The sequence below is a fragment of the Anolis carolinensis genome, chromosome 3 (assembly GCF_035594765.1).
Source record: "Anolis carolinensis isolate JA03-04 chromosome 3, rAnoCar3.1.pri, whole genome shotgun sequence".
Classification (NCBI taxonomy): Eukaryota; Metazoa; Chordata; class Lepidosauria; order Squamata; family Dactyloidae; genus Anolis; species Anolis carolinensis.
The window spans coordinates 269,123,338-269,151,191 of NC_085843.1; the positions used below are offsets into that span (position 1 = coordinate 269,123,338).

Consider the following 27,854-nt stretch of genomic DNA (forward strand, 5'->3'; position numbering starts at 1 on the left):
TTATTTTCCATGTTTTTACATTTTAAAGCAAATGCTTTCTCCAGATTTTTCCCCAGAACTATTAGTTACACATTTTTTGCCATGTTCCTCTTCCACAGATGCCTCTATGCATTTTCGGCGCCTCCTAGGTCTTCCATTTCAGCACCTGTTTTGGGGGTTCCCTTGGTTCGTCGACGGAACTCTTCTGCAATTTCTTCAAAGGATTTGCCTTTGGTTTCTGGCACTTTGTAGTAAATGAAAAGAATGAAAAGGACCAGCAGAAACGCAAAGATCAGGAATACGTATGATCCTAATAGTTCCTAAAACATGCAAAACAATAAGAAAAAAATGTTATATCCAGACCCTAAGATCATCATGCAAAGCTATTTTTCTGAGTGACTTCACCAAATGAGACATACGATGTGGTTATTTTCAGTGGTGGCCCAGAAAGGCTCATCTGGTGTCTACATAATGAGTTGCTATTGTTGGAACCAAGCAATCCCCATTCAGACATGGAAACCCATTGAGGCTGGATGTACACTGCCCGATCGATCTGGATTATAATCCAGTTTATTCTAAAACTGGGTTATATGGCAGCATAGATCCAGCCTGAGTCACCTTAGTCAAGTCATATTTTCTCAGCTTCAGAGGAAGGCAAAGACAAACCCTCTCTTTGAACAAATCTTGTCAAGAAAATTTCATGATAGGTTCTCCTTAAGTTAGTTGTGACTAATTTGTCCCATTTATTTAGCAGCTCTGTTCCAAGTATGCCAGACTAGCTCTGGCATAAATCACTGGCATTTGAATAATAGCGTGCTTTTGATATCGGGGTGAGCAACTTTAGCAGGAGCTAGTGTTGATACCTAGAGATCTGGTATGAATCAGACCCCTTGCATGGTCCTAAAAGGAAGATATTGAATCATGCTTTAAGGAGCACTGCCATGCCTGGAGATTTCCAGGAGTGGGAATTCTCATTTTGAGTGATTATTCTTTTTTACTGAGACTGCAGGTCACCAGAAAGGCCATGTAAGGATCATGGGCCATACATTTCCCACCACTGTTTTCGATCTTTGCTTTGTTTTTAGTGTTGCCCATGAGTTTTCTTCTGGTTTTATTCTATGCTATACTTTACAAGGTATCCGGCTAGGTCAGAATTTTTGCACACTGCCTCTAATCTGTCCCGGCCATCTGTCATCTGCAATTTCCACTAGTCAAGATATTTGCTGGTAAATTTGGACACCAGAATTGTAACTCTGTGCTTTTCCCAAAAGACTGTACAATTCATAGGTTTCTGTTTGAAAGTTACAAGATCTACAAAACTCCACACCATTTAGATGTCTTCTCTATTTTGTTCCCTTCATTAAATTTTAAACATACAAATGCCTGAAAAATCACATCCAACAGTCTAGATTATAAATGCAATAAATGTGATGGTTTGCTTACAGCTACATAAGGGAAAAACATTCCAATGCAGAAGTTGGTGAACCAGTTGCTGAATCCAGATATTGCAACAGCTGCAGGGCGAGGTCCTTGGCTGAATAACTCAGCAACAATAAACCAGGGGATTGGCCCTGGCCCAATTTCAAAGAAGCTGACAAAGAGGAAGACGGAAGTCAGGCTTATGTAGCTCATCCATTCAAAATTGGGCTAAAACCAAAAGCAAAATAGAAGTATATTAGCAATGTCAGAAGTCCCACTGAGTCCCACTACATTTATCTTCTGTCACTCTCAATGAGCAAGAACAGACGATACTGAGAGTAGAACTCCAACCTATTGGCTGCAGCCAGAAGTAACACACCACTTTTGTAGGAACAACCCATCTAAATATGGCACCTGTGCACAGACCTCAGTGAAATTCAATATTTTCATCTAGTAAATGCATGCTATTTTGATCAGTCCATGTCCGATTTATCTAAGTTGCCTTTAAATGGACCATTGTTAGTTGGATGTTTAGAACAGAAGAGGCAGACATAGTGATCGGGCTTCACATTACAAGATGGATTTTAATATAGCCCTAACATCTGACAACCTAAACAGCAGAGGAAGAGAGAGCTGTTTGCTCTGAACTTTTAAATCATTGGTGTCAAACTGGTGGCCATCCAAGTGTTTTAGACTTCAACTTCCAGAATTTCTTAGCACTGGATAAGCTGGCTAGGGATTCTGTGAGTTGGAGGGCCAAACATCTGGAGGACCACAAGTTTGATGACTTTGCCCTAAATCTATTTCACTGCCTTCAGGTGTAGTGGAGAATACTGACTATCAATAGTGGTGAAGAAAAGTTCATTTGCAGTTCCACCAGTTTTTGTACACAGAGTGGCATGACTTGGGACTCCCCTGCTGCATGGCATTGTTAAAGTCTTTGGGTCCCATACTTGGAGAACAATGGGATATACATACATGAAAATACTTTTGCCTCCCTTGACCCTGGATTATACTCCCTGAAAATTAATCATTTTTATTCATACTTTGTTTAGAGTAGAGATGGGCAACTGTGTGTGGATGGCAAGTACATTAGTTCTCAGGAAGCCTTTGGAGGGGACCACAGCTCCTCTGTTGCACCTACTTCCACAAAACCCCATAACATTTTACCCCAAATGTCTTTGGGAGCAAGGGCACCATTTTCACCATGTTTTGGGGGGTATTCCAGTATCACTTTAGGCCTCTTTTAATATCAGTCAGTTAGCATAAATCATTTCCTGCTTCAGCCTAATTTAGCCTAGAGTAAACTCAAAACATATTGGAAATGCTTCGACATCACCTCGAGGATCTTTTGGACCAGGCTTTTTTAAATTTGCCAAATACATTTTTCCTGTTTGAATTCTAAGGGCCCAAGGGAGTTTCCAAACATTTTGGGAATGCCTCTCATACCCCCTAGATGCCTTTAAGGGAGGGGGCTTTGGGTGCATTTTTTTACCCTATGAGGTCTTGGAGGCCACAAAAATGCCCTGGAGGCTACATATGGCCCATGGGCTGTACTTTGTCACCTCCTGATTTAGAGACTGGATTTGTAAATTTTTTGCTCTTCGGGGTGTTGTGTGGTTTCCAGGCTGTATGGCTGTGTTTTAGCAGCATTTTCTCCTGCATCTGTGGCTGACATCTTCAGAGAATTTGCTCTTTTATTTACTGCCATAGGTTGACTTCTTCATGTCTAAAACACTGGTTTTTACCTCTGGAGAGATTAGCCTTCAGTTCCTAGTAGCATTACTTAGAGGGGCTCTAGGAATTGAAGTTCAGGTCACCTGGAAATTGAAAAGTTGAGAGCTACTGACCTAGAGCTAACAAACAAGTCTATAGCCCCGCCAATTACCATTTACATCAAATACGTCTCAAATAGCAAGACTGGTGTTCATATAACTCGAGCTTTTTGTTAGAGGGTGTTGGTTGTTCAGCTGACACCAACAATGACATAAACGTTCACAAATGGGTGTCTCACCTGCAACACAAGGCCAATTGTCATAGTTACTGCACACACCATCATTCCAAATAGTCCAGCAATAAAGAGGATGCGTCTTCCTGCTTTCTCCACCAGGAAGACCTGTTTAGTGAAAGATAAAGAATAGCGAGGTAACATATGTATTTTGCCAACAGTCAACTCAACACTTGACTCAACACTGATAACCCCACGTTCGCCTAAAGTTTGTATCAAAGTTTCATACAATCTCCAGTCTTTGGGCCTCTTCACATGACCCTTGGGGCTGTGCCAATTCGCCGGCAATTGCCAGTAAAAGGGCAGGTGCATGAGGCACCTCGTGGCATGCTGTGTGCCCTCCCTCCTCCCCCCATGACATGGTGGGGATGGGACAAGGCACATTACTATCCTATCCCTGCCCCCATCAAATGGGTGAAAGGGTTGTACACATGTACAGATGGAGGAAAGGGGAAAATGTGGGTAGTTCCATTGGAGCTATCCAAAATACACTTTTCTCTCCATGGTGGCAGAGGAAGTATCTTCTGGCACATCCTCTCCACTTGAGGAGGAACAGGAGTGATCTGATGGTGCTTGACAGGCCCCATCCAAAAGAGGTAAAATGGGCCATTTAAACCCCAATGTGATGAGGTCATAAATTATATGACTGGTCCCAATTAGAATAAACTTATTCAATCTTTAGGAACTATCTACATATAGACCCACTATTCAACAAAAGCATGAAAGTGTCTATTCTAGCTGAGATTAACCAGAAAGATTCAGGATTGTGTTCCTACATCTGAATTTCCAGGCCAACAACTAGTCAGCAGTTGGGGTACATATTCTTCAACTATGTTGATTTAGAAGGGACAGTCTTGATTGTTCCTCTATGGACCTACTTTTAAGAAGTCCATTATTACTTTCCTTTTTTCACTTTCTTCCTTTGTCTCATCTTATTTTTGTTGCTGCAAACTGAGTACAAACTGGAAAAATAGTTTGAGAAAGGACGCTTCCACACAGGACTTAAATGTGCACCAAAATGGGTTTTAAAAACCTGCTTCGGTGAGGGTTTAAGTCCACTCTCCCCAAAACCCAGGCTTTCCTGGGAGGGTGTCTACATGCCATCCCAATGCCACCCCAAAGCCCTCCAAAATAAGCCCTTAAAAATTAAAAATTTACCTGGCTGCCATTATCTTCCTCCTCGCACACTCCTGGCACAAGGAAATGACGCTCCTAGAGACCAGGGAGGGGAATCTCTCCTTGCCCTCCCATCAACCGGTGCATCATTTGCTTGTGCAAGGAGGAAGATAATGGCAGCCAGGTACGTTTTTAATTTTTTAAGGGCTTATTTTGGGGTTTCGGGGGAGGGGTGGGTGGCCTCTCAGTTCTTTTCAAAATACTGAGATAGCTGTGTGGATTGGGCCTGGGGATCGTGTGACACAGTCCCTGGGCCCAATCCACACAGGGCCCACACCTGGTAAGACCCAGACTTTATGTAAAATTCGGATCTTATCAAATGTTTAATTAATTCAGCAACCCTATCAAACGGAAACCCTGCTTTGTTCTGAATTAATTTGGTTGTTTCGAAGTCATTGTTAGGATGCCTCCAGTAAAACCGAGACGGGTCTCCGTTTTAAGGCATGTCTGGATGGGCCTACAGTCACACACTCTCTGCCTCAATGAAAGGCAATATTAATCTCCTGCGGAACATTTTTTTTCCAAGAAAACCCTTTGATAGGGTTGCCTTTAAAACAACTTGAAAGTATAGAATAACACAGTGGCCTGGATAATTCTGAAATTAAATAATTAATATTTTTGTACGTGGCGATCCTATCTTGCTCTTTCATAGCTGCCCTTCCAATTCTTAGTCATCTTTTAGGTTTTAAAAGATGAATAAACACTCTCTTAATTGTCATGTTTACAATTAGATTTAAGACCAATAGCTGCCAAGATTGTGGGGTAGAAACAGCAACTGGCATTTTTAAGAAAGAGACAAAGTTGTTTTTTCAAAACTAAAATTGTTTGGTAACTGGACGCAGACTTTTTGTTGTCTTGGGACTCTTCTGTTCTGTAGGATGCATGCTTGCTTTCACATCTGCTGTGATCCTAATTTGTAAATGAAGCAGATGTGAAAATGATACACCCAAGGCTTCTGCTGCTCCCTAAAGAAATGCAATAGATTTGCTTCTCCTGAGGTCAGCACAGAACAACAACATTATTTATCCTAGGACCAGAATTCAAAAAAGCTATGCTTTTGGATGACTGCCTTCTGGACATGCTGCATGAGTGATTCTAGGGGGTTACAGTCTGAAAAAGCAAACTCTGAATAGAACAATGTATCTCTTTGCACAAATCCTACTTCTGAAACTAGGGTTCCATCTGACTCTACAGAGTACCATGTCTTGTCCTTTCTGCTCTTTTGGTTGTCAAGGTCAAAACAATAGATATATATGACTGATTGGACCAACAAGCAGTTGTTGATTTTTTCCTATAACAGCATGAAAGTCTCATGGCCAAAGAAGCGAAGAGCAAACACTCTTACCGCAACGTTAAAGAGAATCACACAAGGCTCCCCATTTCTGTGAAATCAGAGTAAATATGGCACATAATGTAAGTTACTCACAGCAACAACAGTAAACACAGTGTTCACAAAGCCCACTCCTATAGTGGCATAGACAGGCTGTCCAACGCGAGCTTTGTTAAAAATATCAGTGGAGTAGTAGAAGATCTGACCAAAGAGAAAGAATAAACTGTTAAATGCATCAATGCTCACTGGTTGTTGTCCTCTCATCAAATTACATAAGCAGTCTCAAAACTGATTTCCTTGGAGGATCAGATGACTTCAACGGGACAAATTGGACTTGAGATAACAATGTGTATATTAATCTAGAAAGGTCAAGAGACTATATGGGCATTCTATTAAGACCTTGGAGCTGGCTTCTGCCAGCTTGGGACTGGGTTTCAACTGCTGCTTAAGCATGCAGTCAAATGGCCTTTCGATGTCTTGAAAAGTCCACATACAAAACAGTTAAAGAGTTGCATCTATTGTGAGGTTGCAAATATGGTGCCATTGTGCAAGGCATGTGGAGGATCATGGTCTATGGGTGGTTTTTCTGAAAGTCTCATAGAGAACTATGAGACTTACATCTGAGAAAGTACCCATAAACCAAGATCCTTGAGACTGACTCTGAAGTAAGTAAAGTATTTTAGCCTAGGTGAACTCACAGCATTAATCCCTGAAAACTGTTGAGCGATATGGACCCCAATAGCCACAAAGAATGCCTGTCTATAGATGGGGGCAGTGCAAAGTTGCCAGATGGAGACTGGCTTTTCCTTTGATGCTTCTTGTTTTTCTTTCTCCATATCCTCGATTTCTTTGGTAGTATCGTAAGCTTGTCCCCTCAGTCTTTTCAGGCCTAGAAAGAGAACAGAGAAAGTTAATGGTTTCTTCCATACTCTGGAAATTCTACTCTTGTGTTTCCAATTCCAGAATCTTACAGACAGCATAGATTGCAGCCATATTAGCTGGTGGATTTTGGGTAGCTGTTGTTCCCTAAAGGTAAATTTTGCAATCTCATGTTTCTTCTCTGAAAAAATATTCTTTCTTGAAAATCAAAGCATTAGTCTTCAAAGTGATGCATAATGGTGCATTTGACTGCAAGAGGAAATTCTCTGAAAACACTGGTCATTCTGCAAAGCCATGTATGACAAATATTTTAGGGATTCAAACTCAAGACTACTGAGTCACTTTAAGATTACATGGATTTCACACTCAAGTCTGTTCATATCAGGAAAAGTGTGTCTCGGCTACACCATGGTCTTGATGAAAGAGAGAATGAATGGTGTCCTGCACTCATGTTTGTTAGTCTTGGTTTGCTATTAGTAAGTGAGCAATAGCAGAAACTCAATGAAGTGCTTTGGATGCATAAGAACACCAATTCCACCGCAGGGTTTCCTTTTAGAGCTAGCATGGAGGAGGGCAGTCCATCTCCCCCCCCAGCACATCTGTTCCTTATGTAAACATGATATATGCTTCCAGTCTCAGGAAAACACATTCTTTGAAGGTACAGTAGAGTCTCACTTATCCAATGTAAACGGGCCGGCAGAACGTTGGATAAGCGAATATGTTGGATAATAAGGAGGGATTAAGGAAAAGCCTATTAAACATCAAATTAGGTTATGATTTTACAAATTAAGCACCAAAACATCATGTTATACAACAAATTAGACAGAAAAAGTAGTTCAATACGCAGTAATGCTATGTAGTAATTACTATATTTATGAATTTAGCACCAAAATATCACGATATATTGAAAACATTGACTACAAAAATGTGTTGGATAATCCAGAACATTGGATAAGCAAGTGTTGGATAAGTGAGACTCTACTGTAATAACATGTCTAATAACAATAAACATAAGATCTTATATTTTACTTAGCACATAGTGGAAAAAGGGCTTGCTTATTTCATAGGCCGAGGAAAGTTTTTGGCTGTCCTGAAGCAATTTCAAAAGATGTCACTGTCCAAGTGACGTAGTTGTCAGGTTTGTTTATGTTCCTCTGCCTAGAGACAAAAAACTTAAGTGTGCCAAATGAGTAAATAAAGAGGCAGGTGAGTTTGGGGACATTTTTCTGAACCACAAAAGGCAAAAAACTGTGCGTGTGTGTGTGTGTGGGGGGGGGGGGGGGGCGGGGCGGCGGTGTGGCAGAATAGCAAAGAAAACATTTGGATTTGCCTACTTCCTATTTCCTTAACAAGTAAAAAGTCCCATGAAATCTTGTGTGTTCTTCACCCACTACTGCACTGTTATTGAAACATTTGCCCCCCCCCCCCCCCAAATTAATACGGATCTGTGGAAGACTGTGCATGAATTTATATGTTTTTTTCTTTTCCTTTTTACTCTTTTCCACTTCACCACAGCTCCACTATTGTGAAGAAGTTGGAAGCCCTGAAAGGCCCCATTCATTATCAGATTGAACCCTTAAATAAATGTATTAAATGATATTTTGGTGTATGCTATATTAATTGAAATTGCTTAAAGTCTAATCAAATTTATTGTGAAGGCATCCTTTTGCCCAGTCCCCTATATTAACATAAACCCTTGAGAATTGAAATTGCTGAACCATTAAGGAATTGTCAGAGTATTGTAGCGCAGCAGTAGTAGTATGAAAAGCAATGCAGCGCAGAATGAAGCGACACTTCGAGACGTCAGTAAAAGCAATATACAAAGCTTTACTGAATGGAGCATTAAACAGCACAAACAGACTCTTGCAGATGACAAACAAACACAGGACTGATCTGTTCTCCAACAGATCTCAAACTCGATTCGAACTCAAGACAGACTGAACTGATGCAATAGATATGCACATACTCTTGTGTCTGGATCCTCTCTAGTTCCAGCCACACACCAAGGCCATCATAACTCATTAGTGATTAACTCTTTACACATTATTACACACTCTGGATGATGCAATCTGACTGCAATAAAAGCATGGCACAAATTACATTTAAACACTCTCATTACACAAATCTCACATTGACAGAAATATCCCTCCAGTGACCTCCTATGCTTAAAAATGAAATCCTTTTGTGTGTTGGTGAAAGACAGATAATCCCTTTATCACTAGGGCTGTGTTTTGCACTGTTTACCCGACCAGATGTGTCCAGGCATTTATGATTCCCACGGAAGACAAGGCTAAGAAGTAAGGAATGAATCAGCCTTTTGAATGAGTCTCTGGATATCTGGCATAATCACCCTTTTCTTCTCTGTGCTTCTCACCATTGTTTCATTCAGAACTTGACATTGTCAATCAAAGACACATCTGCATACCTGCGTAATTACATTCCTCAGTTTTTCACCCTTCATGGAGTGTACCTGCACTGGGCTGGACTGGCTTGCTTCTCAGCCAGTCAGGGAGAGGCGTGGGAAGTCTGAATAGCTGTCAAAAGTGTATTTGATGTCATCTATTGCTCTATATCACTATGTGTGTACATGTTAGAGCGCAAACTCTGTACTTGCATCCCCTTTGGCCAAACTGTAATAAACCTCTGTCTTTAGCCTTCACACCTGGAGTGCTTCATCCTCTGTCATGGCCCATCTGGTTTAGCAAAGGCTCGCCAGGCATGGGCCCACTATCTGTGGTTTCTGCTAAAAATTACATCAACCCCATTCTTCCATTCCTACTACTGCCCCATTTCTACCAGTCTTTACTTGGCCCAAGATATTTCCGGAATGCTGCCTCCATTCTCCAAGCCCCTTCTTTTGAATCAGAAGGAAAATGTATCATCTCGCCTGCCCTTCTCCCACCCATGTAATAATAATAATAATAATAATAATAATAATAATAATAATAATAATAATAACTTTATTTTTATACCCTGCCCCATCTCCCCAATGGGGACTCGGAGCGGCTTACATGGGGACCAAGCCCGAAAACATACAGCAGTAAAATGATAAAACAATTATACCAACAATAAAACATCAATATCAATAAAACCATCATAGTAATCAACATATAGCATAAAATATTAAAAGCAGGAGAGTAAAACAAGGATCTGGGCCAAAGTGCAAAATATATCTTGACAAATCTCAACAAGGATGTAATCTCCCTCAGATGCACTGCTGCATCCACTCAATCCCACAGCCTGGTCTCAATTAGGGTGACAGCAAGAACTGACGTTTGCATTTTGCACACACACTTTTTTAAAAAAGTTGTACAGCACTCTGAGACACTTGTTGGGTGGGGTCCCAAATAAATAAATAAGATGAATAAATGTTTAAACAAACAGAAAGAAAGAAATTAATATAGAAGTGACCTTACTTTTTTGAGCTCCATCTAGATTTCCACATTTGATGTACATGTACCTAGGGCTCTCTGGGCAAAGCAGGAGAAGGAAAATCTGAAGAACCGCTGCAATACCAGATAAGCAAAGAAGCAGTGGCCATAATGCAGGAGTGCCCAGTAGAACATCTAGTCCAAGAACCTGAGGAGGATAAGGATATATTTAAATAAGATATATATGATATCTTTCATTCTCTATCCCTTTCTTCCTCAAAACTTTAGCTGATAAATAATTTGTCAAGCAGATGTCTACTGGCATTAAATTAAATGGGAAACTTTTCCCCAAGACACATTTCTTTTTTGAATATTGACTTCTTTATGTGGTCACGTATCCTGAGAAAACTGCCCTTCTGACTTACTGTAGTATTTGTGGAAACAAGTTAAATATTGTTTTCTAACCTTGGTTGTTTTCCTGGATCTTTCCCACTGTGACTTACATAATTTGAACCAACTTTCAGGGAAAACCTGCAATAACACTTATCACATATATAGAGTTCTGCAGTGTTCGATGTGCTCTGCGTGCATTATCTTGTTGGCCTGTGCAGAGTAGGATGAGGCATCATGTTGACTCCCACAATAAAGATGGCAGTGCAAAGACTGAGAGAAAAAGGTATGGCTAAGGTCAGCTGATGAGTTCCAGGCGGCAGCTTCACTTTCTGAAAGGTAGTTTCTAGCAAATGTTGAATCACTATGTGCACCAGTAGCAGGAGTAACCAAGTCTAGAACTGGGAATTGGCCCACTCTGTTTGCAGGTTCTGCATGGAAAGCTGCTAAAACTGTAAACTGGAGCCTCATCTTGGGCAGTGAAGTTGTCGTGGTATCCCATCCAACTTTCCATTTAGACAAATCCTTGTCCAGTCTCTCTTCTTTCTGTCTATAAGCCATGGAATGGCAGGGTGTGTGTATCACACCTAAATGGTGAGTCTGGTGATGTCCATCAACTCAGACATAAAGAGCTTTGTAGCTCTTTATGGCCTGAGCAATAATCAGAATTAACATCTTCTTGGCTATGATATGTTGGTGTGATAGTGTTTTGTCTCCTGTTTCATTTCTTGGCTCTCACTCTCTTCTGATATATGCCACAGCCCAGCCTCCAAAAAGTAGACATGATAGAAAAGACATGGCTCCACCTCTGCAAACAATTTAGTAACAGAAGCACAATACATTATCCCCCCCCCCCCCCCACAATATCCATCAGTCTGGTACATGCGGTTTCACATACCAATGTCCAAAAAAAAGAGTGCTCTCTAGGCATTTTTGAGGTCCTCCAGCACAAATTTATAGTATGTTTCCACCAGAATTTGACCATAATGGCACACTAGAGGACCTAGAAACGTTAGAGAGGTGCTCTCATTAGGCATTTGCTTGGATCTCCAGTAAAATCTTATGGTAAAATTCCATCAGGAGCCATTCATTTCAATAGTTTGCTATTACCCATGGTTTTGTGTTTCTACAGCAAATGCAGGAACATATCTTCCAAGGATATGTGCGTTGTACTGTATTGTAATATCAGAAAACTTTCAAAAGGAAACCTGCAACAACACTTAGCATTTGTTTAGAGCTGTGCAGTGTTTAATGTGCTCTGCGTGCATTATCTGCATGCAGTTTCCATATGATTCCTAGGAAGTTAGGTAAAATTATTGTATCTTCTGGATCCCAAAGATTTTCCATCCCAGCAAGATAAAATTACGATAAAAATCAGGATTAACAAATAATCTTGACAGTCCATTGAGGCAACATTCACCAAATGTTCTTTCTAAATGTATTGCATTACAACGACCATTGTCTTCAACAGATTACTGGTTGCAGATAATGCAGAGGATAATCACATCTGAAGACTGAATATGATATTTCCAAGCAGTCGGCTCATACATTGCAGGACCATGGACAGGTCACTGAGTACAAGGAACCGAATTCAGCAGAGTTCTAGCTTGAAATTCAAGCATCTTGTGGCACTGTAAACTTGTTCACTATGGCTACATGTTTCCATGGACTATAGAGCAGTGGTTCTCAACCTTGGTTCCCCAGATGTTTTGTCCTTCAACTCCCAGAAATCCTAACAGCTGGTAAACTGGCTGGGATTTCTGGGAGTTGTAGGCCAAAACATCTGGGGACCCACAGGTTGGGAACCACTGGACTAGAGTTGATTTCATCAGCAGTATGAAGGGTTATGTGTCTGTCCCTAAGATCTTGCAACATGTGCCACTACAGTTGGGCCTCTACATTTGCAGATTTGTTGATCAGAGATTCATACTGGAGAACCTAGAGATTCTTAGAGAGAACACTTGTTTAAGCATTAATAGGTCATCCAGCACAATTCTTTGGTCAGCTACTGATGGAAGGTGGCTATAGGGTTGCACTGGTGGACCTAGAGATTTTCTAAGACTGGTCAAACTTCAGTCTTAGAAAAATATATTGAACTACAACAATGCTGACTAGGGATTTCAGGAGCTGGATCTCTAAATAGTAATGTTTGCAATTTCTGCATACCCTGGATACAATTAAAAATGGAAAATTGGAAAAGGTTTCAAGACAGAGGCTTATGAGATCTATACATCTTGCAAAACAAAATGAGCTTAATCGTAATTGAGTTCTCCATGAGCTTCCATACCTGGCTGATGAGAATACCTATAACTACAGCAAGCTGGTGCAAGGATCCCAGAGCTCCACGGAGAGCAATTGGTGATATTTCTCCAACATATAAAGGGACAAGTCCGGATGAGAGTCCTGGGCAAAATATACATATAAGTTAATGATCTAACCAACCATAGCAATTAAATGACTTCTTTTGCTCATGCCATCGCATATACTAATTGTGGTTCTAAAATTTCCCATGAAGACATCTGGGGAAATTTGGAGAGAAGTCATTTTTTTCTGCCTCAACTTACCACAGTGAAGTCCAGTCAATAATCTTCCTATAATAATGAGGGCATGGGAAGGGCCAAGCTTTGCAATGGCCAAAAAGAGATTCCCAGCAACTGCAAGAACATTCACAATCAGCATGGCTCTTACTCTGAAATGAAAGACGGAATATAATCTGCATTTTTATGAAATGATCTTTAACTCACACTTGCTTCAAAGTAGGATGACAGCAAACTCATGAAGCTACCACCCAGAGATTAGAGAAGTTTATTTTTTGTCACCCAAAGAGCTAACTGTTCTGACTTTGGGGACTTTCATAACAGAATGTTAAAAATGAGTAGATATGTAGATGAAAATAATCAGTATCTGTAAACTGGACATCCTTTTCTTTCTCCTCTTCAAAACTCAGAACATGAGGCCTGTGCCACATACAAGCCCATCACTACAGCTCAGCATTGATCAGGACCATCTTTGGAGTTTGAAGGGAAATGCGAAAACCAAATTAGAAGTATATCACTTTAATGTTAACTGTGGTTAAAACTGGATGCTGTAACTCTCTTAACTGTAGGCAAAGAAGCAAGGCTAGAATCATATTTAATATAAAGAAAGCTAGAAATATGGAGAGGAGAATATTATCTATAGTTCTAACATCTCCAATCTGTTTGTTCGCCATGGTTAAAAGATGGGCTACGTAGTGCTTCAACTACATTAATCCAGATCATAGTTTGGAAAAATTACTTTTTTGGATCACAATTCCCAGAATCCACTACAATGAATCTGGAAACGATAATCCCCAAAAGTAACTCTTTTAAGCTCTGGTCAAAACAGGTAGGTAAATTCCAGCATTTTATAGTACTCTGACATTTCTGGCTGCTGGAGTGATGTAAGATCTGCCATTTGAATATATCCTTTGTTTAAAAGTATATCCTTATGTATTATAAAGCCCAAGGGACATCAGCACAAATTTGGTTCCTTATTACTTTCAACCATCATTCTTTTCATCCATTATTAAGTCGCTGTAGGTATGTAATAATTCAACATGGCGGAGTAATTTGTATATGGTGGAAAACTGTTGCTCGTGATAATGCAATAACTTCCATTAGTCAATGGCCCTATCTACATTGACATATAATGTAGTTTGGAATTGCATTATATGGTCAGCATAGTTTCATATAATGCAGTTCAGTGGAATTAAACTGCATTATATGAGTTTTCACTGAATAGATAATGTAGTTCCCAATTGCATTATAAGGCAGTGCAAATGGGGTCACAGTTTGCACACCATTTGAGATGTTCTCTCCTAGAATCTTGTGAGATGAAGCCACAGCTGACTGTTCCTCACCTTGGCATCTTTTCTCCAATCCATCCCACTGTGAAGGAAGAAATCATCCCACCCACTGCAAACATGGCAACGGACAAAGACCATAGCATTATAACAGTAGGGTTTTTCAGTGCTTCGGATACTTCGGCTGGAATATTTGTTTGCTCTTCAGTTAAAAGTCCCAGCACTTTAGCGTAATGGGTCATGATGATCTGTAGAGATGAAAAAGTACTAGTCATGCTTTCTATTTATTCTCATTATCCATTTCTTCAAAGCACTTTGACCCCATCCATTAACCAAAGAGCAGCTCACAAACATGTAATATGACATTTGCCTTAAGCAACACAGTAAATAATTGAAACTCCATTGTGGCAAATTAGGATTTGTTTGGCATGAACTGTAAGTAAAGGAAGCTCCCTTTCACATAGCCCATAGTTAAGTTGTGGGATTCAGTGTCACAAGGCTACAGCTATCTATCTCTGACCAGTTAGAAAGCTATAGATATCTTCCAGTACCAATGAAAGTTTGCCTCTGTATATCATAGGGATATAACTTTTTTTACTTTGTGCTTTTCCTGCATGGCAGTGAGTTGGACTAGATGGCCCATGCAGTCTCTTCTAACTGTATAATTCTATTATTCTGTTTCATCTTTGCACGTGTGGATTGATTAGCTCCAATAGTTTTCTTCCCACTGCCAGAGAAATTGAATATTCCTCGGCAAAATGTTTCCCTTTTTCAAATGTCCAAAGTGTTGTGGGGAAATGGTTCTGCACAGAAAAATATTTAGGTTGATGAAAATATTTGTTTTCTGCATGGGAAAAAAGGGATTTCTTGTGGAGGAAATGGCAATTTCTGAACATAAAACAATGTTTGTGTGTGTTAAATTTAATTTTCTACACAGAATAATTCATCTACAACACTCCAGAACATTTGAATACAGGAAGAAAATTGTGCAAAATTCTCATTGGTCTGATGAGATTTCCTGTCTGTTGGAAATCCTGTTTTTGACCTGGGGATGAGTAATAGCAAATATTCTTTCCATCCCTAGTATATCAGCTGTGAGGAATTTAAGATGGAGAGTGAAGCTGCATTCACTTATGACTCTAATAAGTATACACACTTCCAAACATGTGCATGCCTGGTTTACATGTTGCATTTTCAGGAGCCAGAGAAGAAACCTTTGGTTCCATTTCCATAAACCGTTTACCATTTTTCTAACCCAGCACAAACTGTCAACAGCGTTTTTCTCTCTCTCTAAGCAAGCCAACTTCAGGCTATGATTTATGATCCTTCTGTGTGCAAAGGACGTGCAGCTGAAACAAAAAACACACAAGTCCTAATCCAGATATTATGATAAATTGTAGGGACGGGTGTTGCTGCTCTCCTTCATGTGATGGCAAAAAGATATAACCATCTGCTATAGATTCTATCACTACATTAACCAGAAAAGGTTATTTATTAAAGTATCTCATTGCTTGTTATTAAAAGAGTGATGTTACAATAGTCACTATTATTGCATTCCTTAAAAATACAAAATGGCCTCCAATCTTCCCAACTATTAAAGCAGCATTTTAAGAATAATTACTACACATTTGCTTGAAATGCTAAAAAGTAATTGTTATCAGTTATTACGTTGCTTTTGAAAGAAAAACCCATGGTGATTACTCCAAATGTAACATGTTACAGGCCATGCTTCTTCTTCTAACGTGTTGCGTTCTTGTATGCCTTCAAGACATTTCTTCAAGTCTTGAGGTTTTCTTGGTAAGATTTTGTCCAAAGGGGTTTTTCTTCATCTTTCTCTAAAGTTGAGAGTTGAGAGAGTGTGACTTGCCCAAGATCATCCAGTGGGTTTCTGTGGCTGAGCAAGGATTCAGATCTTGGCCTCCTGAGTTGTAGTCCAATGCTCAAACCAGTACTGGCTCTCTGTAATGTGTTACTTCCAGGCTTTATGAGCAACAAGTTTATACATATAACGCTAGACTATGATTTCACACTATAGTAAGACCTTCATATCTGCAGGGGATACATTCCCAGTTGGACTGTGGCTGGCTACATAAAACTGTGGATACAACTGACAGCCATTACATAACTTACCTTCAGGTCCCAACATGCCATAGGGTTGCACTGAAAGACACAGGAACACCTATAAGAGGTATCCTCACTAGAAATTTGCTAGACCCCCTAAGACAACTTTGTGGTAGCTTCTTAGATAGGTATAGTAAATTCCTAGAGAGGTCACCCATCCCTCAGGCATGAATAAATAAAATTGTGAATATGGGTTCCATGTATGTCTTAAGCCAGCCAGCATTATGTTGACTTCATATAATTTATACTACAACAGCGCTCCATTTTGCAAAGACATGGAAAGTCATCCCTTGACCTTATGAGGGATTTAGCATAAGCCTAGACCAAGTACAAAATATAGTGATCCAACATCTAAGCAATAAAAAGAAGCACTTTTACTTGCCGTTTGAGGTGCATTGATGACTCCAATGCAGTATCCATACTGGAAGAATCCCAGCACTGCAGTGAAGACTGAGAAAAACAGAGTAGCTGTAACATCCTGGGAAAGGGATCAGAAATGAAGATATAGTGTCACTTGGTGTCATCTCATCACAGATTTTTAAAATTGAGCCCTAAGTATTCCTTCTGTACCCAGATATAAGGTTCCAAAATGACTCACAGTTGTAATTGTGAGCTCAGTTGTGGGTCCACTAAAACCAGCTCCCATAGTTGGGATGAACATACATGCGTTTAAAAAAACAATTTCATTAACTTTATTCATATTCCACCTTTCTACCAAAAATTAGACTGAAGGCAACTCAAAGCATTAAAACAAAACTAAATGAAATATATTAAAAAAGTAATGCAGCATCAGCTTAGCAACCAACCCTTTTCTCAGCAACCAGTTGCCAGAAAAATGGCTGAATAAATATTCTGAGGAAAGGACAACAGGGAAGGTCACTGAGATATCCATCTCTTGTATTCCTGTCAGATGTGCCTCTTCAGGTGGCAGGACTAAGAGAAGGACTTCCTTAAGATCTCAAAACTTGGATTTATACAGGAGAATTCAGTCCTTCAGATTGATATGACTCAAAGGAACAAAGGGCTGAATCCATCTGGGAACACTAGCCTTCATTGCCATGATAATGTAATTTTTTTTGAGATATTTGGTAAATACCACAAACAAAGGAATTGATCCCACCCTCAATACATTTGTTTCATTGTTCCCTGCAGATTGCAGAAAACCATAGAGGTAATACAAATTGTATATCGGCTCAGGCCCAGCCTATCTCCGTGATCGTATCTCCCCCTATGAACCGGCTCTCACTGCCATCACAAGCACGGTTGGTGGGGACGAGGGAGAGGGCCTTCTCGGTGGTGGCTCCCCAGCTCTGGAATGCCCTTCTCAGAGAGATCAGACAAGCCCCTATTTTATCCTCGTTTCATAAGGATCTGAAAACCTGGTGGTTTCAGCAGATCTTTGAATAAAGCTCCCTTAGTCCTGCCGGCTATGCTCTTGCGTAGCACTTTACCCATCTCCCTACCCACTATGTACTGTAGCATCTGACACACCTAGCACTTTATAACTGACCACTTCAATGCTGAATCATGGTCACTATGTCTGGGTTTTGATGGAGTTTTGTCGTTGGTTTTAAATCCTTGTTATATGACTATACGTCTTATGTATCTATTTTCACATGGTATTATGTTTTAATGTCACTAATAAATAAATAAATTGCTGTATGGTTTTTAACTTGTTGTATGTTTCCTGTTGTATTGGAAACTGCTCAGAGTCCCTTGAGGAGATAGGCCAGTAAATAAATAAATTAATTATAATTATAATTATATCCACAGTGTCATGTACAATCAAACAAACTTAAAAAGTTGGGATTAGACCATCATGTACAGTCCAGTGTCCCATCCTATGTGTCTCTGGATATCTGAATGGACCTAGATTTTGATACATGTAAGATAAACCATACACATGCGTGATCCATCAAGATGAGTACACATGTTGTTGTCATCTGCCTTCAAGTCACTTCCAGCTCATGGAAACCCTAAGGTGAACCCATCACAGGGTTCTCTGAGGCTGAAAGAATATGACTTTTTCCAAAGTCACTCAATGGGTTTCCATGGCCCAGCAGGGAATCGAAATCTAGTCTACAAAGTTATAATCCAATGCTCAAAACACACATACCATATATACTCGAAGATAAGCCGAGTTTTTCAGCCCTTATTTATGAGCTGAAAAAGCCTCCCCCGGCTTATATTCGGGTCAAGGTCAAGCCAGCAGCGGAGCCTGGAGGCCACAGTATGTTTTCTTTTCCAAAACCTCCCTTCTTCGCTTCTCCTCCCAGGCTGGTTATCTTATATTTTTGAGAGACAGAGACAAGAAGCCAATGTTTTCAAAAGCGAAAGGAGAATGTGAGAGAAACAATTGCAAGCCAGATTGCATGGGTAGAAGGGGAAGGAAAAAAGATATTCTTGCAAATTTGCATGATTCATTATTATTATTATTATTATTATTATTATTATTATTATTATTATTATTATTACTACTGCTGCTGCTGCTATTATTGCAAGAACATTTGAGTCCAAAGGGAGGGAAGGAGGGAAAAGAGAGCAACAGAAGGTGTGTATTTCTTTTTATTCCTAAGGAAACAAAAATGAGGTGGTCTTTTTTGGGAGGGGGAGAGAAGTTTTAAAAAGCCTTTTCTGGCTACTTTTAGAGTTTGAAAAAGGGAGAAAGGAAAGAGGTGGGAAAGGGCAGGAGAAAAGAGGACAAAGTTGTTTTTAAGGGGGCTTTGCTTGCATTTCTTCCTTGGGTAAATGCATGCCCCAAAGCTTCTAAATATTTATATAGACGTTCCCCCTACAAATACATTAATATATGAATTTTCCCCTCATATGTTTACAGGTCTTTGCAAATCCTATGTAAATATAGATAACTAGAGATTTCCATGTACCTGTATATCTGTTCCTAGATGTATACATTAATTTTATATATGAATTTTATATGAATTTTACCCTCACATGTTTGCAAGTGCAGAGGGAAAATGCGCGCGTGCACACACACACACACACACAGAGATGTCTAGATAGATATAAACTTTGATAAATAGGGCTTACAAATATTGCAGGAGGAAAATGCACATAGAGGATATGCAAAGGTTTCAGGGGAAAATACACATGTGAAATTAGTATATATAATGATAGATCTATATCTAGCTCTGCATTATTTATGTAGGCATTATATGCTTGCCTGTTACTATGTTGGAAGCTGGCCTGAGTCCCCAGGGGGAGATAGATAGAGCAGGGTACAAATGAAGCTGTTGATGATGATGATGATTATTATTATAAAGTTATTGTTGCTTTTCCACTTGTAGAGTTAGTTTACTGTTTTTCTTTGAAATACAGTAAATATTCAAAACATTTAACCCACTGATGCCTCAATTAATGTAATTTTATTGGTATCTAATTTTATTTTTGACATTTACCAGTAGCTGCTGCATTTCCCACCCTCGGCTTATACTTGAGTCAATAAGTTTTCCCAGTTTTTTGTGGTAAAATTAGGTGCCTCGGCTTAAATTCAGGTCAGCTTATACTCGAGTATATACGGTATATTCTAATTTGCCTTGCCATAAATCAACATTTGGGGGAAGCATATAAGGGTATCAGGAATGGTGGTATTATTAATCAACAAGTCTTCTGCATTGGAAGCTATGGAAAAAACCTGACAAGGTCTTTTTCTTAGCTTCTATGCCATCTCTTCCTACACCAACTAGGTTCATAAGCTGACCAATCAACAGCGCTTGTTTGACTCATCCCTTATCTTGTCACCTAAAGGCACTTTGTGTAGTGACTGCACTTAGTGTCAGGGTGTCTATGTAGTGTCCTCCAATGTCTAGTGTACACTTCTGGAAGTGTTTCTTATCTTGTTTACATTCCAGGACATCTGCTGTTCCTTCCAAACTGACATATGCTATAGCCAGTTCTCCACTGCCATACAGACTCTCTCCCACACAAAGCTAATTGCCTTCATTTGCTAACATTAAGTCAAATTTCAAGTTACATAAACAGCTCAAAATATACATTTTCCCAAGTTCTGCCAAGACTGTGCATAACAGTGATGCCTGTCAGTTCTAACTGAAATCTGACTGAAATCAGATTGCCAATCCATTCATTTAATGTGTTACCGAAACCATTCAGAGACTCCCTTCAGGGATGTTTTAGCTATAGATTACTGCATTGACAGGGAGTCCCTTCTTATTATCTGAGTTGATTAGTTTATGAACTGATTTGTTGCAGTTTTATTATTGTTGTCTGCTTATTATTTTGTGGATCATTTCTGTTTACAGAACTGATAAGCAAATATAGATTTACACATGCTGCTATATGTTGAGAAAGGAAATCTCAATAGATGGCGGCATGTCTGATTGTGTCGGTGATAAATTCTACACGGCTGTCACAGCTTCCTATCAGGTCAATGCAACATTCAACTGAGAGAGGAAAAGTGATCTGTGCTTTATCCATTACTTGCTATTTCACTCTTTCTTGGATGAAATGTGTGCCAAGGCAGGGAATATCCAGCCTCCAAAGGTTTCCAGTCCCATCCCTGAAGATTATAAAGACGTCTCTTCAAAAGATTTCTCTATTTGCCCTGAACTTTTCCTATTGAGGGCCAAACAGCCTTGCTCTTTAGTGGGATTATCAAATAGAAAATACACAAGGCTCAAGGGGAACGTGTAATTATTGTTGACAGTGATCAAAGATAGCAATATCCCAGTCCAATTGGTTCCTACTCCTTCACCTTCCAATTCAGGAAAGTCTCAGAGAAAGTGATGCTTTCTTCCAACTGAGCCTTCAGCTTCATGGCTCAGCTGAGGTTTTAATTCATATTGTGGCATCTTTGATCAGTGAAGACACAGCTAAAATGAAGTCAGATTCTCACTGAGCTGCTTCAAGTCACATAGGTGGGTCAGGGATTTATCTTTATGTTGTGGGAGTAGCAGTTGTTGTTGTGTGCCTTCAAGTCATTTCTGAGACTAAGGCAGATCTATTAAGAGGTTTTCTTGGCATGATTTGTTCAGAGCGGGCTGTCTCTGAGGCTGAGAAAGTGTGACTTCTCCAAGATCACCCAGTGGGGTTTCCATGGCTGAGTAGGAATTTCAATCCTAGTCTTCAGACCCATAGTTCAATGCTGAAACCACTGCACTACACTGGTCCTTTGTACCACACGCTTCCAAATTAAAGCCACTTTCTATGGATTTAATGGAACTTGGCCGAGCCTTGAGGTCAAGATGGACCCTACCCCTTGATACAATCTGTCGCTCAGTTCTCTGGGTCAGGGGAGGGAAATCTGCCTCTCCAGATCTGTTTCTTAACACCTCAGATACTTTCCACTAGATATTTCTAGCAGTGTATTTGCACTTTTAAGTGCCATGTCAATATCCTATGGGATCTGGGGATTTGCAGTTGAGGGATGAGTATATGGGAGTCTCAGACAGACAGCCTCAGTCCTCTCCAAAGTAAAGACTCCAAGACTCAAGATCCCATAGAATGCAGCCATGGCATTTAAAGGAAATCCTAGCACTATTAACCGTGTAGAATGAAAGGGCACATAGTGGACATGTGGGGGCAAGGTTAGCCTTAAGGGCATTTCAGTCAAAAATTATTTGAAGCCACAAAACAAAAACATTTTATTATGAAAATGATGCAGATCTCTGAACAAGGCTGCAGAAGTATCGAAGTGCTCCTTTTGATATTTGACTGGTGTCCCCCCTCTGCCTTGAAGAACAGTTTGTTGATCTAAAATCTGGGAGATTAAAAAGTGTGTACAAAGATTACTTCTATCTCTCAGTGCTTTCATGGGGAAATTTGTTATCTCTACTCACTGTATTAGCTATTTGGGACAAAGAGTTTAGTATTTTGCCTTCCTTATCCATGGATTCAGCTTGAAAATATTCCCATTCTTCACCACAAAAATCCTAAAAGCAAACCTTGATTTTGCTGTTTTATGTGAGGGACACTATTTTGCTATGTCATTGGGACTTGAACATCCATGGATTTTGGTATCCACTGTTCATGGTACAAAACTGTTTACTTTCAAACTGTCCTCTTCCCACCATTTACATCTCATCTGAGACAAATGAAGGGCCAGCCTACTGATGGAGGTTCATGGAAGACTTCAAGACAGTAAAAGCACTTTCTAGAGAGCAAAAATTATTTATTTACATCACTTTTACCCTGCCCTTCTCACCTCACTACAAATTATAAGGAAAAGTGAGCCTATAATAAAATCAAGACTCTTATTCATCATAGAAACAAATATCAATGCTATACCTCTGAAACTGCCATCTTCCTCCTGGTGGGATTCTCCCACAGAATCCTCAGAAACTTGGCGGTTAAACTGTCAAGAGTCTTCTGGTAAGATTCCTAGCCTGCTTCATCATAGAGCAACAATTCCAAGGATGCCATGACAAAGTTTAAAGGTTGATAGATACAAACTTGTAACCAGGAGCAACCAATGGTTTGATCAAGGGAAGCTTATAGTCTTGCTCGTGCCATGGGATGCCCATCTTGTAATAAATTTCTTTTCCCAATAATCGAAGCATAACTGTATTTATCATGATTATAACTACTTCTTCTGCCACATAACAAGACATTTTTGAAAAGTGCTTTTTGTGGTTATGCTGTTGTGGGGGAATATCACATGGTTCAAGTTCCAGCTTACATTGCAGCTCAAGGTGCGTGTTAAGGTGAGGACAACATGGACAGGAGGAGGATGAGCTTTGTACCATAGGCCAACAGTTTTAAGCATTCGGATCTTTTTAAAGGTGCATGCCATTACTTTAATTATTTTAAATCTAAATAATTATCTGAAATATTTGATGCCAGCTATTTTGTTGTATATGCAAAACTAAGTATGGGTTGAGAAAATCTCTTATCCGAAACAAGACCAGCAGTGTTTGGGATTTTGAATTTTTTTCCCTTTGGATTTTTGGAATACAGTAGAGTCTCACTTATCCAAGCCTCGTTTATCCAAGATTCTGGATTGTCCAAGCCATTTTTGTAGTCAATGTTTTCAATATATTTTGGTGCTAAATTTGTGAATACAGTAATTACAACATAACATATTGAACTACTTTTTCTGTCAAATTTGTTTTATAACATGATGTTTTGGTGCTTAATTTGTAAAATCATAACCTAATTTGATGTTTAATAGGCTTTTCCTTAATCCCTCCTTATTATCCAAGATATTCGCTTATCCAAGGTTCTGCCGGCCCGTTTAGCTTGGATAAGTGAGACTCTACTGTACCTGTATTTACATATATATGCATGATGAGATATCTTAGAGCTGAGACCCAAGTCTAAACAGATATAAGCCTTATTTCATATAAGCCTTATTTATATAGCCAGGTGTAAATTTATATTATTTAAATAATTTTGTGCATGGCACAACTTTTATATACATTGAACTATCAGAAAGAAAGGTATCAGTGCCCAGCATGGACAATTTTGGAGTTTTTCTAATTTCATAATTCAATCTATAATGTTTTTTCACCCAGTCCTGCAAACTCAACTGTCAGCTACAACATCAGGCTAATGAAGTCTGTTCAGCTGCCAATCAGAGTGCAAAAAGAATGAAATTTCCAGACCCTTCCTGATAGTGAGAAAAGTTGTGATGAGGAATTGTGTTAGGAGTTCTGCTTCTAATTATCTCAGCCTTATTCATTGGTGAGAGGAGCATGGAAACATCCTCCTTCTTGTGTTGTTCTGATTAGCAGCTGAACAGACCTCTTTTACCTGGTGTGGCTTCTGGTGTTTGGTAGTAGGACTATGCAGTGCTACAGAATATGGTGCAGTTATGGATCTTTAAATGCAATACTGAATGCCAGCCTTGGATTGTACATAACTAGCATTGTGACTTTGAAACTATATTATTTAGAAATCTAATTTCCCAAGTCCTGCTGTATCTCTAGTGGGAGTGACCGAGACTACATCAAGTATCATTGTATAACAGTGTAGTATTTTGAGTGTCAGAGACTAGGGTTCAAATATTTCCTTAGCCCCAGAAGAAAGACAAGGCAAACCCCTTCTGAACAAAACTTGTCACAAGCACCATAAGATAGGGCTGCTTTAGGGTTACCATAAGTCAGAAGCAACACTTATTTTTTTAGCACTCAGCCTCAGTAGAAACAAAGACTAACAAAATCATTATGGCAGAAGCTTTCATGAACTTTCATTCAAAAGAGAATAAACTTTAGGATTCTTTTAGTTCTTCCCTCACTCTGGACTTCCCACATATATATATATAAACCTTCCTTGCTTAGTTTCTCCATACCTCACAACCTCTGAGGATGCCTGCCATAGATGTGGGTGAAATGTCAGGAGAGAATACTTTTAGAACATGGCCATACAGCCCGGAAAACATACAACAACCCCAACTTAAGGATTCCTAGATTTAATATTTTCAAAACAACAACCCTGAATTCCATTAACTAGATCCAAGTGGAGCCAGATACTTTTTGGGGGGAACAGGCACATGGACCAAAGGGACAAAATGTTTGCATTATTACTTCACTTGCTTGGTCATTATATGTTTTATTGTATGCTATGTTTTAATTGATTATTTTATTTGATTGTTGTATCTTTGTTTTTAGTTTATTGCTATGTGTTTTAAACTGCTATACTTTGTCTCTGTTTGGGCTGTGCCCCATGTTACCTGCCCCAAGTCCCTTTGGGAAGATGGTGGTGGGATAGAAAAATAAAGTATTATTATTATGATTATTATTATTATTAATTAAAATCTATCTGGAAATTTGACTTTAGTACCAATTGACAACTTTCAATGCCCTCATACAAAATTCCACATCCCAACCTTCTGGAAATTGTCCTCGGTGAAACATCATACCAATATTATCCTACATGGATTTTTAAATAGAGATTAAACTGAGGGACAATGCTAATACTGTTGGCTGGAATCACAATATCTACCTAGCTCCTAGTTTAGAGAATACATAAGGACCATGAAAGCAGCCCAACCTCCAGTATCTGGGAAGTAGCTGTTGAGATCAGTGGGGATTGATATGTGTGGCAACATCATCTGCTTGATATTGCCACAATATGTAACTGAGAATGTGATCTTCCATGCAAGTCAGAATTGCTACAGGAGATCACTAGAAATCCACTCATGGCAAGGAGTAGAGACATCAGCTAGTGTTGATGAACAACAAAGGAACAGAGTCCTGTCAATTGCAGTGGCTGCTTTCCAGAAACAAGGGCTTGAGGTGGGTTAGGTTGGGCCAGAATTCATTGCCGTGCCACCCCCGCAGAATGAAGAGGGCACACACTTGATTGGATTAACTAAGGGCAACTTTTATTAGTGTAACCTAATTAATTCACTATATCTCTATGAACCCAATCACCATGTAAAACTGAACATAACAGATACAGCTCGCTGTGAACTTGACAGTGAACTTGACAAAAGAACTTGGTAATAAACTTGGTGAGGATAATTTGTCATAATCAATTTTACGTTTACCAATACTTGGGCCCTCAGTTTTGTCCGGCCCCTTACTTATTTACATCCTGTGGCCATTTTTATTTCCTGGCCTGTCAAAGTGGGCACCTAGTCTGTGCTCCTAATTCAACATCTTTAACAAGAGCTGGCACCTCATAGTACAGCATACAACATGCAACACATAGAGGCAGTATGCCATGCATAATGTCCATTAACACATTACTCTCTGTGCATTATAGTTCATCCAAAACAGTTCCAGTTCCAGTAGAACTCTGCTTTTGCCTCCATCATTTAGATATCCCCATTTTGTGTTATCTGGAAAAGATACTCCACATGTGCAGCATAATTTACACATGCACATATCACCAATAGGACTTTGGGCATAGGTTCTAGACCAGTGGTTCTCAACCTGGGGTCACCAGATGTTTTGGGCCTACAACTCCCAGAAATCCCAGCCAATTTAGCAGCTGTTGGGACTTCCAGGAGCCCAAAAACATCTGAGGACCCCAGGTTGAGAACCACGGCTCTAAACTTTAACTCCCATCCCAACTCTATATACAACTTAAACATCATGTGGTGCAGAGGTTGCCAAACTAAGGCCCGCAGGCCAGATGCAGCCCTCCAAGTTCATTTCCCCCATCCTAAATTTCAGACTTAGGGCCACCCTAAGTTTGAAATGACTTGAAGGCACACAATAACAACAATCCTAATTAACTTGACAATCTCAACCAAAAGCAGGCCCACACTTCTTGCTGAAATATTGGTAAGTTTATGTTGGTTAAAATTGTTCTTTCATGTTGTTTTGCACTACAAATAAGAGATATGCAGTGTGCATAGGAATTTGTTCATGTTTTTTCAAACGATACTCTGATCTCCCAACAGTCTGAGGGATTGTGAACTGGCTCTCTGTTTAAAAAGTTTGAGGAGCCCTGATGTAGTGCAATCTTATGCATATTTATTCAGAAGTAAGTCCCACTATGTTGAATGGAGCTTATTCAAAGGTCTGTATATCTAAATCATTGCATTAGTATAAATGCTGCCATCTCTTCAGCTGCAAAAATACTGAAGTTCAATCTTGAGTTTAATATTGGGAAAGTGGCATGGGGCAAATGTAAAGAATCTCTCCCAGCACCAATCCTCCAGTTGTAGAAATTCATTCAGCAACAAGTTAATTAAAGTGAATTATCATCATCATCAAGAAGTCTCAGGACTTTTGGAAAAAAAATGGCTTTATCCAAATTTTGACTAAACTTCAGGAGATGCTTAGGATATGGACGGAGGTCTCTGAAAGGGACATACATATTGGAGTAAGCCCAAGCACAGAATGTGGTTTATTGGATTAAGTTTGTTCACTTGACAAAATTCAGCGAGTTTACAGTCCTTAAATCAAAACAAATGATCTGAAATGTTGCTGATCCATCGACATATCTTAAATTTGTTGAACAAAAGCATATTTTGCCAGAACTGCATCATGCTGAATGAGAGGTGCCCAAAAATAAGGGAGCATGCCTGATACAGACAAGGCAAGGCTTGAAATCTTTGGTCTTGAAAATGAAAAGAGTTATTGTTCACTGCATCAAACATTTTGCTCCTTTAATTATAAAACGGTTGTTTTCATTTACAATCCCCCTTTATATGAATAATCACATTAATTAATTGATTAAGGCTGCACCCACTTTCTTACCTGAGAGTCAGCCCCATTGAATGCAGAGGGGGTTTTACTTCTAAGTAAACATGGAGTCCTCACCTACTTCAGATATTGCACTTAAATCCCAACTGGAAAGTCCGGCAAGGTATCTTGTAATCACTATTACCTCAAGTAGACCCGGTTTAGTTTTCTTCTTAGGGTAAGCTTCCTCTCCCATCATCTTGGCTTTTGACAACTCATCCAACTCATCCATGATGTCAAAATGTTA

General features: G+C 39.5%; 1 protein-coding gene across 2 annotated transcripts; it reads right to left on the minus strand.

The window, feature by feature from the left end:
- Nucleotides 1–27,854, minus strand: slc2a2 (solute carrier family 2 member 2). 2 transcript variants are annotated; one of them, XM_062976766.1, is made up of 11 exons: nucleotides 27,753–27,854; nucleotides 16,879–16,974; nucleotides 14,433–14,623; nucleotides 13,117–13,241; nucleotides 12,840–12,955; nucleotides 10,208–10,370; nucleotides 6,611–6,801; nucleotides 6,009–6,113; nucleotides 3,413–3,514; nucleotides 1,423–1,626; nucleotides 1–299 (listed from the first exon to the last, which is right to left on the minus strand). In XM_062976766.1, the coding sequence occupies exons 1-11, from the start codon at nucleotides 27,837–27,839 to the stop codon at nucleotides 105–107; spliced, it is 1,575 nt and encodes a 524-aa protein (XP_062832836.1). In that variant the 5' UTR covers nucleotides 27,840–27,854; the 3' UTR covers nucleotides 1–104. The 2 variants fall into 2 exon arrangements, with proteins under 2 accessions (XP_062832836.1, XP_008104242.1); XM_008106035.3 differs by lacking the exon at nucleotides 27,753–27,854 and adding an exon at nucleotides 22,758–22,841.

Bases quoted from the DNA above. Each gene is read 5' to 3' on its own strand.
- slc2a2 (XM_062976766.1), bottom strand. From the start codon at position 27,839: ATGGATGAGTTGGATGAGTTGTCAAAAGCCAAGATGATGGGAGAGGAA. The intron at 10,371-12,839 runs GTATGGAAGCTC...TATCCTCCTCAG, and splicing joins TAGGTATTCTCATCAGCCAG to GTTCTTGGACTAGATGTTCT. The intron at 300-1,422 runs GTAAGCAAACCA...TGCATGTTTTAG, and splicing joins TGTTTTTCCCTTATGTAGCT to GAACTATTAGGATCATACGT.